The following is a 20,452-nucleotide window of genomic DNA, read 5'->3' as shown; positions in this document are numbered from 1 at the left end:
GGATCCCATCTTGGGGCATGTTCCGAAGCTCCGCCGGAAGAGGGTCGTCATCACGGAGGGCTTCTACATCATCATAGCCTCTCCGATGAAGTGTGAGTAGTTTACCTCAGACCTTCGGGTCCATAGTTAGTAGCTAGATGGCTTCTTTTCTCTCTTTGAATCTCAATACAAAGTTCTCCCCCTCTCTTGTGGAGATCTATTCGATGTAATCTTCTTTTTGCGGTGTGTTTGTTGAGACCGATGAATTGTGGGTTTATGATCAAGTCTATCTATGAATAATATTTGAATCTTCTCTGAATTCTTTTATGTATGATTGGTTATCTTTTCAAGTCTCTTCGAATTATCCGTTTGGTTTGGCCAACTAGATTGGTAGTTCTTGCCATGGGACAAATGCTTAGCTTTGGGTTCGATCTTGCGGTGTCCTTTCCCAATGACAGAAGGGGCAGCAAGGCACGTATTGCATCGTTGCCATCGAGGATAACAAGATGGGGTTTATTTCATATTGCATGAATTTATCTCTCTACATCATGTCATCTTGCTTAAGGTGTTACTCTATTTTTAACTTAATACTCTAGATGCATGCTGGATAGCGGTCGATGAGTGGAGTAATAGTAGTAGATGCAGAATCGTTTCGGTCTACTTGTCACGGACGTGATGCCTATATACATGATCATGCCTAGATATTCTCATAACTATGCTTAATTCTGTCAATTGCTCAACAGTAATTTGTTCACCCACCGTAGAATACTTATGCTCTTGAGAGAAGCCACTAGTGAAACCTATGGCCCCGGGGTCTATTCTCATCATATCAATCTCCATCACTTTAATCTTGCTTTGCTTTTTTACTTTGCTTTTACTTTTTACTTTGCATATTTATACCAAAAATACCAAAAAATATTATATCTATCAGATCTCACTCTCGTAAGTGACCGTGAAGGGATTGACAACCCCTAATCGTGTTGGTTGCGAGTAGCTATCGTTTTGTGAAGGTACGAGGGACTTGAGTGTGGCCTCCTACTGGATTGATACCTTGGTTCTCAAAAACTGAGGGAAATACTTACGCTACTCTGCTGCATCATCCCTTCCTCTTCGGGGAAAACCAACGCAAGCTCAAGACGTAGCAACAGTCAGCATAGCAAACGGCAACAAGCACATTGTCGTGAAGTATGTTCTGCTCATGCTTCAGGGCACGGGCCGAACATGGCTGAACAGCCTCAAGCCCAAAAGCATCAACAACTAGTTGGACTTTAGCGACATCTTCGTCCGCAACTTCACCAGCACCTACAAGCGCCCCCCCCCAAGCCTCGCCGCTCTCCATGTGTGTTCAGCGTCCGACCGAGTCCACCCACGACTACTTGACACGCTGGGCCACGTTGTGCATCTCCTGCGAAGGGGTACACGAGGTGCAGGCCATCGAGTACTTCACAGGCGGGTGTAGAGAGGGCACCCTTCTCAAGCACAAGCTTCTGTGCAACGATTCGGCTACCTTGGACGAGCTTCTAGTCGTGGCGGACAAGTACGCCACGGTCGACTCCTCCATGAAGTCGGAGATCCGGGTTGACGTGCCCGGGAAGGTGATCCCACCGGCTTCTCAAGCTCCGAATAGTGACTCCAACCGGCGCCAACAGCCGAATGACAACAAGCGCAAGGCCCAGCAGTCGTCTTCCAATAGCCGACAAGTGGCCACCGTCGAGGATCAATAGCCGGCCGGGCAACCCGGTCCCAAGCGTCAGCGGGGCGGCAAGGGTGCCTGGCTGCCTGCCTTCTCCTTCGAGCAAGCCCTCGATGCCCCATGCAAGTTCCACAGCGGCACGAAGCCGTCCAACCATACCACCCGGCAGTGCAGCTGGCTCACCCGAATCACTAAGGGTGAGGGCTTGCCGCTCCTCCTCCCAGCCCGGCGGCTCCGGCTCCCCTGCAGCCGGCCTACCCTGCCAGCATGCTCCAAGATGAATTCCCCAATGAGAATGCCACCTATGTCGTCTTCACCAGCGAAGCCGATGACAAGCACACTCGGTGTCAGCAGTACCGTGAGGTGAATGCCATTGTTTCAGAGGTCCCGCAATTTATGCACTGGTCCGAGAGGCCCATCACCTGGAGCCGTGATGACCATCCGGCTGTGATGCTTCGCCGGGTGCTTATACCATGGTGCTGGACTCCACCTTCTCAACTGAGAGGCAGGCGTGCCACTTCTCCCGAGTCCCTCTAGATGGTGGCAGCAGCATCAACATCCTCTACCGCAACACCATGGAAAAGCTGGGCATCAAGGAAAAGCAACTCCTGCCCAGCCGGACTGTGTTCCATGGCATTGTCCCTGGCCTTTCCTGCTCTCCAATCGGCAAGATCAAGATCGATATCCTGTTCGGCAACAAGACCCACTTCCGCTGTGAGCCAATCTGGTTCAAAGTGGTCGACCTGGACAACCCCTACCACGCGCTCTTGGGTCGACCGGCACTAGCCAACTTCATGGCGGTTCTGCATTACACATACCTGAAGATGAAGATGACGGGTCCCAAGGGCATCATCACCATTGCCGACGACTACCAGAAGTCGCTCACGTGCGCCGCAGCCAGCTCCCTGCTGGCCGGGTCCCTCATCATCACCGCAGAGAAGCGTCTCCTTGACTGGGTTGTGGCCATGGCTAGCGAGCAGCCGGCCATGCCGTCTGACCCCAAGGACATTGAGGCCGATGGATCCTTCCAGTCGGCCAAGGAAGCCAAGAAGATCATCTTGGATCCAGCGCACTCAGAGAAGTACGCTGTTGTGGGGGCTAACCTCGACAGCAAATAGGCAAGCAAGCTCGTCGACTTCCTTTATGAGAATCGGGACATCTTTGCATGGTATCCAAAGGACATGTCGGGTGTTCCAAGGGAGTACGCCGAGCACAAACTGCATGTGCGATCGAATGCTAAGCTGATCAAACAACCCCTCCGCCACCTATCAGAAGAGAAGGATCATTGGTGAAGAAATCGCCCGGCTTCTGGCAGCCGGCTTCATCATGGAAGTGTTCTACCCGGACTGGCTTGCCAACCCAGTTCTCGTTTTGAAGAAAAACAACAAGTGGTGCATGTGTATTGACTACACGAGCCTCAACAAAGCCTGCCCCAAGAATCCATTTGCCTTGCCCCGGACTGATCAAGTGATCGACTCCATGGCCGACTGCGAGCTGTTGTCCTTTTTGGACGCCTACTCCGGCTACCACCAGATCAAGCTAGACCCGACTGATCGGCTAAAGACCGCCTTCATCACCCCTTTCGGCGCCTTCTGCTACATCACCATGATGTTCGGCTTGAGGAACGTTGGTGCCACCTTTCAACATGCATGCAGAAGAGCCTCCTGGAGCAACTCGGCAGGAACTCCCACATCTATGTGGATGACATAGTGGTGAAGACGGAGAAGCGCGGCACCCTTTTGGAGGATATCAAGGAGACCTTAGCTTACCTATGTCATTTTCAGATCAAGCTCAACCCGGAGAAGTGTGTCTTCGGAGTGCCAGCTGGCCAGCTCCTTGGTTTAATTGTTTTCGAGCGCGGGATCGAGTGCAACCCCGTGAAGATCAAGGCCATTGAGCGGATGAATAAGCTGACCCAACTGCGGGACGTCCAGAAGTTCACCGGGTGCCTAGCATCTCTCAGCCGGTTCATCAGCCGGTTGGGCGAGAAGGCCCTCCCTCTATACCAGCTAATGAAGAAAACCACATGCTTCGAGTGGACCGACCAGGCGGACGAGGCTTTCCTCCAGCTCAAGTGGATGCTATCCACGCCGCCTGTTCTGGCCACTCTGGCTGCTAAAGATCCCATGCTCCTCTACATCACCACCACCAACCGGGTCGTCAGCACAGTGATCGTTGTCGAACGCCCAGAAGCCGGCAGGGCGCAGCAGGTCTACTACCTGAGCAAGGTGTTGTCCGCCTCCAAGCAGAACTACCCCCACTACCAAAAGATGTGGTACGGCATGTACTTTGCCGCCAAGAAGTGGAAGTAGTACTTCTAGGAGCACACCATCATGGTCGTCTGCACCGCCCCCTTGCCGAGATCATGGGAAACCGAGATGCCTCGGGCCGGGTGGCTAAGTGGGCCATTGAGCTGGCTCCCCACACCATCCTCTACCAGCCCCACACCGCCATCAAGTCCCAAGCACGGGTCGACTTCCTTGTTGATTGGGCCGAGACCCAGTACCTACCGCCAGTGCCGGATTCCACACACTGGCGGATGCACTTCGAAAGCTTGAAGATGCACACCGGTTTGGGAGAGGACATTGTCCTCACCTCTCCCAAAGGTGACAAGCTGAAGTACATGTTGCAGATCCATTTTGCCACCTCCAACAAGGTGGCCGAGTACGAGGAACTCATCCACGGGCTCCGACTATCCAAGGAGATCGGCATCTGATGTCTGCTAGGACTACGTCGGTATTTCCCCAAAGAGGAAGGGATGATGCAGCACAACGACGATAGGTATTTCCCTCAGTGATGAGACCAAGGATATCGAACCGGTAGGAGAACCAAGCAACTCTACGTAAACAACACCTGCACACAAATAACAAATACTCGCGACCTGACGTGTTAAAGGGGTTGTCAATCCCTTTCGGGTAACGGCGCCAGAAATTGGCAAACGGACGTGAGAGAGTTGTAAATATTGATAGATTGAACGCCAAATAAAATAAAGTGCAGTGAAGTATTTTTATATTTTTTTAATATATCTGAAAATAAAAGCAAATAAAATAGATCGCAAAGGCAAATATATTAAAGAAGAGACCCGGGGGCCGTAGGTTTCACTAGTGGCTTCTCCCGAGAAAAATAGCAAATGGTGAGTAGACAAATTACTGTTGGGCAATTGATAGAACTTCAAATAATCATGACGATATCTAGGCAATGATCATTATATAGGCATCACATCCAAGATTAGTAGACCGACTCCTGCCTGCATCGACTACTATTACTCCACACATCAACCGCTATCCAGCATGCATCTAGTGTATTAAGTTCATGGAGAAACGGAGTAATGCAATAAGAACGATGACATGATGTAGACAAGATCTATTTATGTAGAAATAGACCCCATATTGTTATCCTTAATAGCAATGATACATACCTGTCAGTTCCCCTTCTGTCACTGGGATCAAGCACCGTAAGATCGAACCCATCACAAAGCACCTCTTCCCATTGCAAGATAAATAGATCAAGTTGGCCAAAAAACCAAATATCAGAGAAGAAATACGAGGATATAAGCAATCACACATATAAGAGATCAAATAAGACTCAAATAACTTTCATGGATAAAGAGATAGATCTGATCATAAACTCAAAGTTCATCTGATCCCACCAAACACACCGCAAAAAGAGTTACATCATATGGATCTCCAAGAGACCATTGTATTGAGAATCAAACGATAGAGAGGAAGCCATCTAGCTACTAACTACGGACCTGTAGGTCTACAAAGAACTACTCATGCATCATCGGAGAGGCACCAATGGACATGATGCACCCCCCGTGATGGTGTCTAGATTGGATCTGGTGGTTCTAGACTCTATGGCGGCTGGAATTGATTTTCTTCGACTCCCCTTGGGTTTCTAGAATATTGGGATATTTATGGAGCAAAGAGGCGGTTCAGGGCCACCTGAGGTGGGCACAACCCACCTGGGCGCACCTGGGCCCCCAGGTGTGCCCAAGCGGGTTGTGCTCCCCTCAGAGCACCCACCCCCCCCCAGGTGCTTCTCCAGCCCACTGGATGTCTTCTGGTCCAAAAAAATCCACAAAAAGTTTCGCTGCATTTGGACTCCGTTTGGTATTGATTTCCTGTGATGTAAAAAACATGCACAAAATAGCAACTGGCACTTGGCACTATGTCAATAGGTTAGTACAAAAAATGATATAAAATGAATATAAAACATCCAAGAATTATAATATAACACCATGGAACAATAAAAAATTATAGATACATTGGAGACGTATCAGCATCCGCCGCATTTTGTGCTAAGGTGACTCGAACCTCGTGGTCCAGCAGTTCTTTGGCGAGTGGGACGCCAAGGACACCAACATGGCCAGCAACCGCTTCCTCGTCCAGCAGATCAATGGGCACTTCGACAGGTGCGAGTTCATCCATGTGCCACGGGCCGACAACAAAGCAGCCGACGCCCTGGCACGGATTGGCTCCACCCGGCAGGCCATACCAGTCGGTGTCTCCCTCGAGTGCTTACGCAAGCCGCCTACCCAGCCCTCGCCAGAATCAGAATCCATCTTCATGTCGGGTGACCTTGGAGCAGTCGGATCTAGCTCGGGGACTTCTACAGGCGGCCCAGGGGCTGCAGCACCTAAACCCGGCATGGGGACTCCAGAATCCGGCTTGGGGTCTGCTCTAGCCGGCCTGGGGACTCCCACGACGCAACAAGGAGTGGCCGACTCCGTCCAGCCGCCTCCCAACCCGGCCACCCTAACGTCGGTTGCTGTCATGACGGTGGTGGAAGCGTCGTCTTAGGCGCAGCCCATCCTCAACTTTTTGGTGAGCCGCGAGCTCCCAGCCAATGAAGTCTTGGCCTGGCAGGTGCAACACCGAGCGACCACGTACACGATCATCAACAGAGAGGTCGTTGGGCGCAGTGCGACTGGTGTCTTCCAGCGCTGTGTCGAGCCGGAGAAGGGCATTGCAATCCTCAGGTATATTCATCAAGGCGAATGTGGCCACCATGCCGCCTCCAGAGTCCTCGTTGCTACAGCTTTCCGCCATGGTTTCTTCTGGCCGACTACTCTGGACGACACCAAGGAGTTGGTCCGAAAGTGCAAGAGGTGTCAGCATTTCAGCACCAAGCAGCACCTGTCGGCCTCAGCACACAAGACCATTCCCATCACCTGGTCGTTTTCCATATGGGGATTGGACATGGTGGGCCCATTCAAGACACATGGCGGCATGATCCATCTGCTGGTCGCTATGGACAAGTTCACAAAGTGGATTGAGGCAAGGCCAATCAATAAGCTGAACGGCCCCACATGTTGTTACATTCATCGCGGACATCACCGTTCGATATGGCATCCCGCACAGCATCGTCACCGACAAGGCACGAACTTCGCCAAAGGCGCCTTGGCTCGTTTCTGCGCAACGCGGGGCATCCTACTGGGCCTTGCATCAGTTGCTCACCCGCAGTCAAACGGCTAGGTGGAGCGAGCAAACGGCCTCATTCTTTCTGGCATCAAGCCTCGGCTGGTCGAGCCACTAGAGCGCTCGGCCAGCTGCTGGATCGAGGAGCTGTCGTATGTCCTTTGGAGTCTTCGGACCACGCTAAACAGATCAACCGGTTTCACACCTTTCTTCCTTGTGTACGGGGCCGAGGCCGTCATCCCAACGGACATCGAGTTCGACTCGCCTCACGTCACCCTGTACACGAAGGTGGAAGCAAAGGAGGCCCATGAAGACGGTGTCGACTAGCTCAAAAAAGCCTGGTTGCTAGCACTCAGCCGGTCCGCCATCTATCAGCAGAGCCTGCGCCACTACCACAACAAGAAGATCAAGCCACGTGCTTTCCGCGAGGGCGACCTTGTGCTCCAACTGATCCAGCGAACAGCCGGCCAGCACAAGCTCTTGGCTCCTTGGGAAGTCCACTTCATCGTCAGCAAGGCCCTGGGCAACAACTCCTACTACCTCATCGATGCACAGAAGCCCAGGGCACGCAATAGGGACATAGTCGGCCAAGAGTTGGAGCGCCCATGGAACACGAACCTTCTCCGCCTGTTTTATAGTTGATGCAGTGTATGTACCATGCTATCTTTTGTACTAAGTAAAGACAACAGGTACCCCGAGGCACACTCGGGGGCTACCTTTTTATCTATATGATAAGCTTCGCCCGTGTATGAGCATTCATTCTTTCGCCCTGCCGGGTCCGGTCAGCTAGCCCAGGGGCTCGCCGACTTGGCCCGAGTTGGCACCATCCAAAGTTGGCTTAGTAGTGTGCCGACACCAAAGCCCTCTCTTCGCCCCAGCCACAGCTGGCAGCGCGACTTTCCGGCTGGCAAGAGCTAAAGGCCAGAAACGTTGTCCACACGAAAAACGACTAAGGAAGAACGCCAATGCAGGCCAAGCTGGCCTCTCGCCTCCCCTCTCCGGCTGCTCAGCAGCCGGCCAGACGGCTTCTCGTTTGACTAGCTACGCTTTAGGCGGCTGAAGTAACTTGCCTGTTCTAAATGGCCAAGTCCCTGACCCGGCCACAGACGCAGCGCGGCTGTCCGGCTGGCAGGGTGGCAGCCAAAGGAACACGACAAAGGAAAAAGCCAAAGAAAGCAAAGGCAAAATCGAGTCAGAACTCGGCAAAGCACACAAGCATGTGGGGAAAGTAATTTCATTTACATTGTAGAAGGCCCAAGGTTGGCATTCATCAGAGTTTAAAATATACCCCTAGCGGGTGGAACTGCGCATAACTAACTTGTTCTTGAGTAAAAGACAGAAAAACTTAAAAGATAAAGACGCCTAGGCTGGTGGAACTGCGGGCTGCTCAGACAGGTCGATGGTGGCTGAAGCACCGGCTGCCAGGGCCTCCGGCTAGCGGGTGTCGGTCTGGTCAGCAGCGGCGGCCAACGTGGTCTCCCGCCGCTCGCCGGTCGAGGCCGTATCGGGTTGAGTCCGGCTGGTCGCTCCGTCATCTGGCGTGAGGCCATCGCCTTCCTCGTCCTCGTCCTCGTCCGCGGCTTCGTCACTGGAGACGATCCCCCCGTTCAGGTTTAGCCCGAACCAGGACAGTGGCACCTCGGTGCCGTCTTCTGCCCGCTCCAGGATGAAGACACCACCGTCGGTGTACTTAGTGAGGGCCAACGCGCGAATGGCGATCTCCTCGCGCTCCGCCTCCAGCTCCGGCGCCGCCTCCTAGAGGAAGGTGTCCGGTTGCACCAGGCTCACGCCCGTGTACCACGCCCTCACGAACTCCAGCGCCACCTTGGTGTCGGACCATGTCGCAGTGCCCTTCCAGGCGTCAAGCCGCTCCCCCGCCACCTCCAACCAATCGGCGGTCCGACTGGGAGTCCGGGGGACCTGCCCACCCGGCCAGAGGCCCTCCAAGACCTGAGACCCTGCGCATTGTAATCGGAGGAGCAGGTGGCGTGCTGCCTCAAGGCGCAGCCGAATGGCCAGGAACCGCTCGCCCAAGTTCCAGGGCCGGTCTGGCACAATCTCCATGCCCACTCTCTTTCACTGGTCGCGTCGTGCCTCAATGGCCTGGCCGATGGCACCGGAGTGATCTGGGAAGTACTCTGCTCAAAAGAAGACAAAATAATTAGAAGCCGGCTTCCTATGGTAGCCGGCAACTAACCAATCAAGGAAGAGAGAAGATTTACCTTCGAGCAGATCCTCGATCACCGAGTAACCCTCCGATAGGTACTTCTCCTTTTCGGCCCAGCCCAAGCGATGGGTCTCGAACTCTGCATTGAGGCACTCGTCCTCGTTCTTTAGCCACTGGGCCTACTCCGCGTGCCGGGTCGCCTGGTGAGGGAGTCCTGGACTAAGGGTACTCGGGTGTCTGGCCTATTGGATATGGGCCGGACTGTTGAGCCATGAGGATACAATACTAAAGATTCTCTCACCCGTGTCCGGATGGGACTCTCCTTGGCGTGGATGGCAAGCTTGGTGTCGTGGAATTGTCATGGCAGATGTCCTTAGTGTCAGGACTTAGTCGCGAGGCCAACGCATCTATGTGGTAGCTTGAGAGGGGTTGAGCGGGACGAGAGACGCGATGTTTTACCTAGGTTTGGCCCCTCATGGTGGAGGTAAAAGCCTACATCCTGCTTCATTGATATTGATGATCATGATCATGGTTACAAGAGTGCTCTATCTCGAGAGCTATTGTCTAAACCTAACTTATCCAACTTGTGGAACTTGTGAATCTTGTCCCTTTTGGGGAGCCCTTCCCCTCCTTATATATGTTGGAAGGGCGGGTTACATGTAGAGTCCTATTAGGATTAGGACTAGTCTATATCTAATACAAACTGGATACAAGTCCATGTCTTAACTCCTTGTAAGATAAATGTTCCTTGTGCCTTTCCTCTTAAACCGGCCCACCATTAACATAAACCGGCCTGCTGGGCCTTGGGCCTTGTCATCCATCTGGAACACGCGCCGGGTCACCAATGAGTCTTCAGGCTCATGAATCGTCATACCAGTGAACCGCCAGACACGTAAGTCGCCAATCCTCTGGCGGTTTACCAATGAAACGCCTAGTCCGGCCGGGTTATACTTCCGGCCGGTTTACGCCGCAGGGTATATCCCCGACATTAGCCCCCAAGTTTAGCTTGGATTTATCCATGGTAAACTTATACTGCAAAATAAACACAAGAAGAAAATTGACAGGTTGTGCTCCGGGTTAAGAATTCTTGTAAACCGGCATCTGATGATCCTTAAGTCCTTGTCATTTCCTCCTTCTACAAAATCCGGGTTAACAAGCCAGCTTCATACTCAATTTGCTGACATTGGTTTCTCATAGAGAAATATTGTGAAGAATAATCCACTTGAGTCGGCTTCCAAAGCGCCGGTTTAAGAAATATGGGTCTTGAAATACTTATCTGATATTCAGCCGGTTTGAAGATGTAAAACTTGCCGGTTTAATATTACCAAAATTGCCGGTTTATAAATATTGATGGCACCGGGTCATAATTGTTGTCGACACCGGGTCATGTAATTGATCTTCCTGATTTGCTCAAAACTGATAAAATGAAGACGTTCCTCCTTTATATGCATAATACCTGTAGCCCCCAAGTCTTAAGAGGAGAACATAGTGATAACTTAAGACTTGCTCCAATAAGTGTTTCAACCTTGAAGAAATCCGGTTTTTTCATCTCAATTATATAAACTGAATACTCCATATATGTAGCCCCCAAGTGCCGGGTTGTCGTGCTTGCAGCAACCTGGGACTTGTAATTGCTTATAAAAACTTCAATCAGTGTAGCCCCCAAGGGCCGGTTCAGTAAGATAATATTGAGCTGGGACTTTATATATACTTCATTGAAAATAACATCATATGATGTAACTCCCATCATGGGGCTTGAACCCACGTTCACAAGGACAAGAGCTTTGTGCTTTACCAACTGAGGAGTGAACCCTTCAATATAATGGATAAAAACTTGTGTACCTTGAATTGTTGACAGGAGCAATTGGTAGCCCCCAAGGGCCGGCTCATTACAATGTGATGAGTCGGGTCTTCAATAAAGTGAGCAAAAAATGATTTTGCATTAGCCCCCCAAGTGTCATGGTGCATGCTTGCAGCGACATGAGACTTGCATATTTGATGAAATCTCAACGTGAATAATGTAGCCCCCAAGTGTCGAGTTGTAAGCCTGCAGCGACTCGGGACTATTCCTTCAATAAATCATATCCATTGCTAATATAATAGCCATTGCGCTAACGCGACTTTGAAAACCTTATTCATAATACTGGTTATTGATAACCATAATAAAATCCAGCCATGTTGGCTATTTAAGATAACATAATCCGGTGAAAACCTTATTCATTCAATACCATAATGAAAATTCAGCCAAACTTGGCTATTTGAATAATATAACCCAATGATTTATGAGCGCATGATTCCAATGGCGCAATCCAAATATATATATACTGGCGACTTATAGTCCAAAGCCGGGCCGGTTTAACAAACCTGTTTCTGCATACAACAAGTTTAAAGTGTCCTGGCAGTTTACCACCGGACGGGTCATAATGACCAACATATAACCCGGGTTTATAACCAAGGCTGCACTAAAGAATAATCAAATATGAAATATATCATACCTGTGACATTGAATCACATTGTTGGTTTTACCAACTTTTTGTAGTAAGGGTGATAACCCAAATCTCGAGTACTGATAACTCCTTCCATATTGTGCCGGTTTATGATAAAACCGTGCCGGGTTGTGATAAACACCGTGTTACTCCATAAGAGGATGTTAACAACAAGGATCAAACCAGGCAAATAGTCTCCGGATTGACGTGAACTGTGTTCCGTCAATTGATTGGTTGAAAACTTTGTCGGTTTAAAAAACGCAATAAAAAAGAAAAGAGTATCTTGCAAAGAAAAGTGCGAAGCAAAAGCAAAGACAAAAACGTTTGCAAAAAAGGTTTATTTGAGCTGATAAAATGGTGTTACCATGGCCGAACATGACCAAGCTCCCGTTAGGTGTAACTATGGTTCTAGTCAGCCAGGTCCCCAAATGAAACCGTGGCATTTATGCCGACCAAGTGGCATGGCAATGGTTCGGGTTCAACCAAGCCCCCAAGTGATTCTGTGGACTTAGGCCGATCAAGAGGCATGACTAGTTCAGACGTGACCAAGTCCCCAAGTGATCTGGTGGCTCTCGCCTATCAAGAGTTATGGTATTGGTTCGGACACGACCAAACCTCCAAGTGATATAACATGATGCTTTTAAAAAGCGAACTCAAGGGGTAAACCGGAGGCCGCTTTAGAACAACTCCGTGTAACCACACATGATGTAAAAGAACAGAGACCCCGCTTTATGAAGCAGAAGCCCCCATGTGATCAATAATATGTCAGGCCAGTAAGGCGGGATACCCATGTTTGAACCACGCATCATGGCAGCAGGTCCTCTTTGGCAATTTTTAACTTTTTGCAAGAGATAAATTCTTCTTGAACCGGGATCTTGAACCGGATATGGAGACCTTCAAAGCTTTGTGGGAGACATCTTTCCCTTGAACCGGATTTTAAACCGGAATCTTCATTTTTAGCCGGAAATTTTCTGACGGCCTTTAAACTCGAACTTGCGAGAAGTTAATTCCTTTTTGAAACGGAAATTATTAAACCGGATTTGAGAGCTTCAGAGCTTTATTGGAGAACAAATTTCCCTTGTACCGGATTGTAAACCGGAATCCTTTTCTGATGACCCGAAACTTCTTCATTGAGCCGGGATTTTGTAACTGTCATATACTTTCTAATCCGGAAACCTTCTGACAGCACGATGTGAATCCGGGACCGGGTTATCTTTCCCTCCAACGTATTGGGGTTCTTGACTTCACTGAAAACCGGCAATGTTTGCAAAGTCATATCATTGTAGCCCCCAAGTCTCAAGGTGACTCGAGGAGTTGGCTTGAGATTCTCCATATTTGATCGTGATATAAACCGGCATAACTTGTATATCATTGGTGTTGACAGCATGATGTGAATCCACAGAAGGTTGAGGCGATTGCGGCAGGTTATAAATGATCCCGTATGAGCCGTGTCAGCAACTCGGCCAATGGTTCCTTCCAACTGGATCTTTGAAGTTTAACCAAACTATAGTAGCGGCGACTTGTGTGCATGTCCATTGAACCATCCAGTGCAAACGACGGTTTACGATAATTTGCCTCCAATTTGAAAGAAAAACCGGGCTACCCAAACTGTGACTTGCTCATACCCAATAAACAGCTCATGCAGACAGGTGCGGCCCGGTGTGTTGATGTAGACCAGGCCGCGAGAGACGAACGGTAAAAATGACCGCAGCATCAGAGGCAACATAGATGAGTCAGCCATGGTGCTGTATGCCAGTGCGGAGAAGCAAGTTATCCTCCTCGTTGTAAGCCGGCGCGGACGCGTGAACCGGCCGCGAGAGCGGACGGGCGAGTCATCCATGGTGTTGTAAACCGGTGTGGATGCGTGAATCAATCACAGGCGCAGTCCCAGCTAGTTGATGTAGACTGGGCCGTACGGACGGCAGCTTGTGCACGTCCACTCATCGGGTAATATGTTACGGACTATCGTCGGGCGAAATATTGTCAGCCCGTGCTCCATACCCATGGTATAAACCATATTTGTAGTGAATGACTGTCCTGCATATAAAAATACACAGATCAAAGTAATTGTTCTTTGAAAAAAAATGTGCTAATACAATATACTTTAGATGAATAGCACATGATTTGTTTAGACCGTAAGTAACCCGCCATGAAGTTGATAATCACTAGGTGAAATTGAAATCAGTCACGGGTGAACCGGCCGTAGTGTGGTAAACCGGTATGGACTGGTGACCCGGCCGTGACGTTTGTAAGCCGGCGCGGACAACAAGTCGACCGCATGCGCGGACGGATGTAATCCGAACAGTGGGGGCGGCGATTTGCACGTGTATCCGTCGAGCAGCATGGCACGAACGAACGCCAGTGCAAAGTTTATATTGGTGCGTACTCCATATCAGCTGTACAACACCTTTGTCTTGAATGACTATCCTGCGTAAAAATACTGATGTTGTGTTAGGTGAACGCCATATTCCAGCAATGATAAACTTGCAGCCTCGTTTCTCTGCGGCCCGGAGTAACAGGGTAGGCCGGGGCGGCTCACGGTGTGGGAGACTCGTCGGGGCGGCTCAGTGCAGCCCCATGGTGATGGCGGATTGTAGGCCGGAGAATTGGCAACTCAGCACGGGTGAACCACAGCAGCTACAGAGGTGTCCACGGCGGTCGCTGTGGTCACACAGAAGCCAGAGCAAAAAACCCTCCTCGATCCATGTGTCCACTGAAATCCTTGCTGTTTTTTCCTTCTTCAGACTGACGATAATTTGGCAGCAGTGTAGACGTATTGTTTACGTACATCAGCCTTGGCAACCGGGAGTAGTGAATCAACCTCATCCTTCACGTGAGATGTACCTTTTAGGCAACAATTGGCCTGGGAACTTGTGCCTTTGTAAGTTTACCTCTCCTAGTAGCAATTGCCAATTTAAAAAGTGCAATTTGACTTGTACAACTCGGTCTTTACACCAGAAAAGTAGCAGCAGCAGAGGCGTAACCCGGCGACTCCAGAGGGGCGTCGGCAAGACGGGCCGCGGCCAGGTAGCAGCGGCTCTCGGGGTGACGGCTGTGGAGATCCGTCCAGAGTGGCTCGTACTGTCTCGGGTGTGTTGTGAAGTCCACATGGTAGCCTGCAATTTAATATTCCAGGATGCTTCCATTGGATGGTTTTGATTTTGACTTGGAGTGCTAATAGTAGTACTATTCGGTAGCGATTTGATCTGACACGCTTGCTTTAATTGAATCTTCAAGCGGCGGCTCGCAGGCAGGACCTGACCGAGACGGAACACCGGTTTGGATGCGGCAGCAGTAGGGTCCCGGAGATTTGATGTTCGTCTTGGCTCGCATAATAGCCACTGTAATAGATATTGATTCACCTTCGGATTCGTCGGATCGCCGGGTCATGTTCATCCGCACGTAACCCTAATTTTCTTTTGACCTCAAACCTCACAGATTTACATCTGGATTGATGAATTTGAAGTTGATGTAAATCCTTTCAAACCGGCTCTTCTGACAAAATGCAAACTTCCCGATTCCTGGGAGAGACCCCTTCAAGAACTCAACACTACCGTGCGCAGGCCCCACGGTGGGCGCCAACTGTCGTGGAATTGTCACGGCAGATGTCCTTAGTGTCAGGACTTAGTCGCGAGGCCAACGCATCTGTGGTAGCTTGAGAGGGGTTGAGCGGGACGAGAGACGCGATGTTTTTCCCAGGTTCGGCCCCTCACGGTGGAGGTAAAAGCCTACATCCTGCTTCATTGATATTGATGATCATGATCACGGTTACAAGAGTGCTCTATCTCGAGAGCTATTGTCTAAACCTAACTTATCCAACTTGTGGAACTTGTGAATCTTGTCCCTTTTGGGGAGCCCTGCCCCTCCTTATATATGTTGGAAGGGCGGGTTACATGTAGAGTCCTATTAGGATTAGGACTAGTCTATCTCTAATACAAACCGGATACAAGTCCATGTCTTAACTCCTTGTAAGATAAATGTTCCTCATGCCTTTCCTCTTAAACCGGCCCACCATTAACATAAACCGGCCTGCTGGGCCTTGGGCCTTGTCATCCATCTGGAACACGCGCCGGGTCACCAATGAGTCTTCAGGCTCATGAATCGTCATACCAGTGAAGCGCCAGACACGTAAGTCGCCAATCCTCTGGCGGTTTACGAATGAAACGCCTAGTCCGGCCGGGTTATACTTCCGGCCGGTTTACGCCGCGGGGTATATCCCCGACACTTGGCGTTCGGATATGAAGATTCCTTTCTCCGTAACTGACTTTGTACAAGCCTACTACCCTCAGGTGTCTATATAAATCGGAGGGTTTAGTCCATAGAGGCAATCATAATCATATAGGCTAGACTTCTAGGGGTTTAGCTATTATGATCTCATGGTAGATCAACTCTTGTAACCCCCATACTCATCAATATTAATCAAGCAGGACATAGGGTATTACCTCCATTAAGAGGGCCCGAACCTGGGTAAAACTCCGTGTCCCTTGTCTCCTGTTACCATCAACCTCAGATGCACAGTTCGGGACCCCCTACCCGAGATCTGCCGGTTTTGATACCGACATTGGTGCTTCCATTGAGAGTTTCGCTGCGTCATCTTCAAGAGGTTCGATGGCTCTGTCAATCATCTACAATGATGCGGCCCTGATGGAGGTCTTTCTCCCCGTCCAGATCTTCATGTTCGGCGGCTTTGCACTACGGGCCAACTCGCTTGGCCATCTAGAGCAGATCGACAGCTATGCCCCTGGCCATTAGGTCGGGTTTGGAAGCTTGAACTACGTTGCTGATATCCGCGGAGACTTGATCTTTGACGGATTCAAGCCCACGGCAGCCGCTCCCTGCCACCGCAATGAGCATGACCTAAATCTGTCATCGAACCATGCTCAGGAGATAGCGCCTGTAAGTGCTCCAGCCCTAGATCCGGAGCAGACTATGCCATCCGAAGACGGGAAGCTCAATCCCGCCACGGAGGCTGCAGAATCAGCGGTGTTGGAGCCACACACAGACCCAATTTCATGCGGGATCCGCGTCACCGGAACCCCGGACTCATCTCCGGCCACTGATACCGAACTACGCGCACCCGCGTCCGCTGAGCCTGATAAAGCGCCGATTGTCGAATTCAGTGCCGCAGACATCTTCCGGCACTCACCTTTAGGCGATGTGCTAAACTCATTAAAACCCTCTCCTTAGCAGGGGACTCACAGCCGAATTATATTCAGTTTGAACTGGGGGCTGATGACGGGGAATTTCGCTTCCCACCCACCTCCCACTTAATAGCCACTGTTGAAGACCTAACCGACATGCCTGATTACGGCTTTGAAGACATCGACGGTATGGACGACGATGCTGAAGAGGAGCAGGCCCAAAACCCACCATTTACCGGGCGCTGGACCACTACCCCCTCATATGATGTATACATGGTGGATACACCCAAAGCGAATAGCGGCGATGACAAGGAAGACCCAGTTGAGGATAAATCTCCTGAGATACAATCAAAGCGCCAAAGTTAGCGGCGCCCCTCCAAGTGACGCCATGGAAAAGACAGCAATACCGGCATAGGAGAAAACAATACTCCGAATGATGCCGAAGACAGTGAAGACCCCATTAAGACAACTTCAGAACAGGACGAACAGGAAGACGTGCAAGTTAGCCCTGATGAACAGGCCATAAACGAAGACTCGGAGGACAGTAATTATCTTCCGCTCTCCGAGGATGAGGTGAGCCTCGGCAATGAGGATTTTATCGTGCCTGAGGAACCTCTCGAGCAGGAGCGCTCCAAGCACCGGCTAATAGCCACTGGAAGGAGCCTGAAAAAGAAGCAGCAGCAGCAGCTTAAAGCTGACAAAGATCTACTCAACGATAGATGGACTCATGTCCTGGCAGCCGAGGAATACGGCCTCGAGCGCCCATCCAAAAGTTACCCGAAGCGCAAATTGCTACCTCAATTGGACGATGAGGCGCTGGAGCCTGTACCATCAACACGTAATGCGGCTGATCGACCACTACGTGGCCGAGACAAAGCGGCAACTCAAGCCGAACACCAGCTAGCACTACCTCACCATAAAGGCAAAAAGAAAACAGCTCAGGGGCATACATACGACCTACGGCAGGACCTGGACAGTAGGGCAGGTCAGACCAGTTCGATCTACGGATCGCAGGGGCGTGCCCCGACGCGCGATGACGGCTATCAAGCCGAACATGGCAAGCACAATCACTTCCAAGCCGGAAGCCGTGGACGGACTCCATCTGAACTATGTCATGACCTGGCCCGATATAGAGGCGCTGCACACCCCCTCTGCTTCACTGATGAAGTAATGGAACATGAATTCCCAAAAGGGTTCAAATCCGTGAATATCGAATCATATGATGGAACCACAGATCCCGTGGTATGGATTGAAGACTTTATTCTCCATATTCATATGGCCCGCGACGATGATCTTCATGCCATCAAATACCTCCCGCTAAAACTCAAGGGGGCAGCTCGGCACTGGCTGAACAGTCTGCCCGAGAATTCCATTGGCATCTGGGAAGACTTGGAAGACGCCTTCCGCGATAACTTCCAAGGTACATATGTCCGGCCCCCGGATGCCGATGACCTAAGTCACATTATCCAGCAACCCGGGGAGTCAGCCAGGAAGCTCTGGACTAGGTTCTTAATTAAAAAGAACCAAATTGTCGATTTTCCGGACGCCGAAGCCCTTGCGGACTTTAAACATAGTATCCGAGACGAATGGCTCGCCCGCCACCTCGGACAAGAAAAACCAAAATCCATGGCAGCCCTTACCGCTCTGATGACCCGCTTCTGCGTAGGAGAGGACAACTGGCTCGCTCGTAGAAGCAACAGCACCAGTGGCCCGGGCACTTCCGAAGTTCGAGACGGCAATGGCAAGTCACGACGCAATAAACACAAGCGTCGAAATAATAATGAAGGAACGCATGACATGGCGGTCAACGCCAGATTCAGCAGCTCCAAACCTGGTCAACAGAAAAAGGCATTCAAGGCAAACAAAGACGAGCCATCCAATTTAGACAAGATACTGGATCGGCACTGTCAGATTCATGGCACCCTCGATAAACCCGCCAATCATACCAATAGAAGTTGTTGGGTCTTCAAACAAGCCGGCAAGCTTAATGTCGAACACAAGGGGAAGGGGCCGCCCAGCGACAGCGATGACGAAGAGAGTCGCCCACCAAACACCGGGGGTCAGAAGCAATTTCCCCCCAAAGTAAAAACGGTAAACATGGTATACGTGACGCACACCCCTATAGGGGAGCGCAAGTGCGCACAATGGGACGCCTACGCTATAGAGCCAGTCCCCCCAAAATTTAACCAATGGACGGCCTGCCCGATCACTTTTGATCGCAAGGATCACCCAGTCAGTATCCGTCACGCAGCCCTAGTCCTCGACCCAATCATCAATGGGTTGCATCTCACGAAGTCCTTATGGATGGCAGCAGCAGCATTAATCTACTCTGCCAAGTCACTGTCCGCAAAATGGGCATTGATCCTTCAAGAATCAAGCCCACCACAACTACCCTCGAGGGAGCAGTACCTGGTGTAGAAGCTCACTACACGGGCTCCATCACATTGGAAGTAGTTTTTGGTTCGCTGAACAACTTTCGAAGCGAAGGCTTGACCTTCGATATTGCCTCGTTCTGCATTGGCTACCATGCACTTCTGGGGCGTACTGCTTTTGCTTGTTTTAATGCGGTCCCACACTATGCACATGCAAAACTTAAGATGCCCGGTCCACGCGGCGTCATAACAATAAATGGAAATATGGAACGCTCCCTCCGTACAGAGGGTCATACTACGGCTAGTACAGTCGAAGTACAAAGCAGCCTCATCAAGCCGCATATCTTATTGGCCATTAAGCCGCCGGTCTCTATTAAACAAGACCGATCAATCGCAGGGCTGGATTAGCAGTTCGGCCTTCGTCGTTCGCCTCATATACCTGCAAAGTTTGTACCACGCATACATAATTATGCACTTAAAACACCCTTGTCATCAGCGGAGGCACAATACGGACAGGCCTACAAGCACTCCCATAGCCTCTTTTTTCTTTTATAAACCATTTTTTATCTTTTACCACAGGTGGCTCAAAGGCTGGTCATCTCATGGACTCTTTCGGAGTTCGGCTTCATACACTTACTCAAAGGTTATTCCTGTTAAGGAGTCCTTTCACCGAGGCAAGGCAGCGCAGACGTGCGACAGGAGGTCCAAATAATTCTTTGTAGACCGCACTCTCTATTTCGAACCTGTAAAGTGCCTTTTTCCTCAGCCTTCGACCCCCAGCATGCCAAATTGCCTGGGTTGTGGCGTTATTATCTGTAAGATGGCGATTGACGTATCAATCAGGTCCCGGTGAACATAATCTGTATCCAGTATTCGCTTTTTCTACAGAACAGAATTTTGCTTCTTCGATTGTTTCACACACGCACCTCGGCACAAATTACCAGGGGCTCGATATGGGAATAAGTGAGTCACCGACAAGTCCGAATAGCATTATAGCACACTTCGCCATCACGAGTTTGGCCTTATATGCATCAGCTCCGAATCATGTCTTTGGTCAATAGTTGGGTTGCCCGACTCCTGTGCTTACTACCTTACGTTCCACTCTATTGGCTAGGGTAGTAAAGGGAGAACTATTGCGATTGTGTTTCCGGTTCTTTTGGTCAAGCACCTCAGTAGAGAAAGCCGAAAACTGAC

At 50.4% G+C, this 20,452-nt stretch overlaps 2 protein-coding genes across 2 annotated transcripts; both read left to right on the top strand.

The window, feature by feature from the left end:
* Positions 1-2,145: 2,145 nt before the first annotated feature.
* Positions 2,146-2,790, top strand: LOC147984205 (uncharacterized). The gene is made up of 2 exons (XM_087541006.1): positions 2,146-2,295; positions 2,344-2,790. Exons 1-2 carry the CDS (start codon positions 2,146-2,148, stop codon positions 2,788-2,790), a joined length of 597 nt encoding a protein of 198 aa, XP_087397132.1.
* Positions 2,791-6,036: 3,246 nt separating this feature from the next.
* On the top strand, positions 6,037-6,474 carry LOC147984204 (uncharacterized). The gene has a single exon (XM_087541005.1). It carries the CDS (start codon positions 6,037-6,039, stop codon positions 6,472-6,474), a length of 438 nt encoding a protein of 145 aa, XP_087397131.1.
* The last annotated feature ends 13,978 nt before the right edge of the window (positions 6,475-20,452 follow it).

This window comes from Triticum urartu, chromosome 2A (assembly GCF_056163025.1).
Source record: "Triticum urartu cultivar PI428250 chromosome 2A, HENAU_Tu73, whole genome shotgun sequence".
NCBI classification, from domain to species: Eukaryota; Viridiplantae; Streptophyta; class Magnoliopsida; order Poales; family Poaceae; genus Triticum; species Triticum urartu.
Note: the sequence above shows the minus strand (reverse complement) of the source record. Positions and strands in the feature narration are given on the sequence as shown.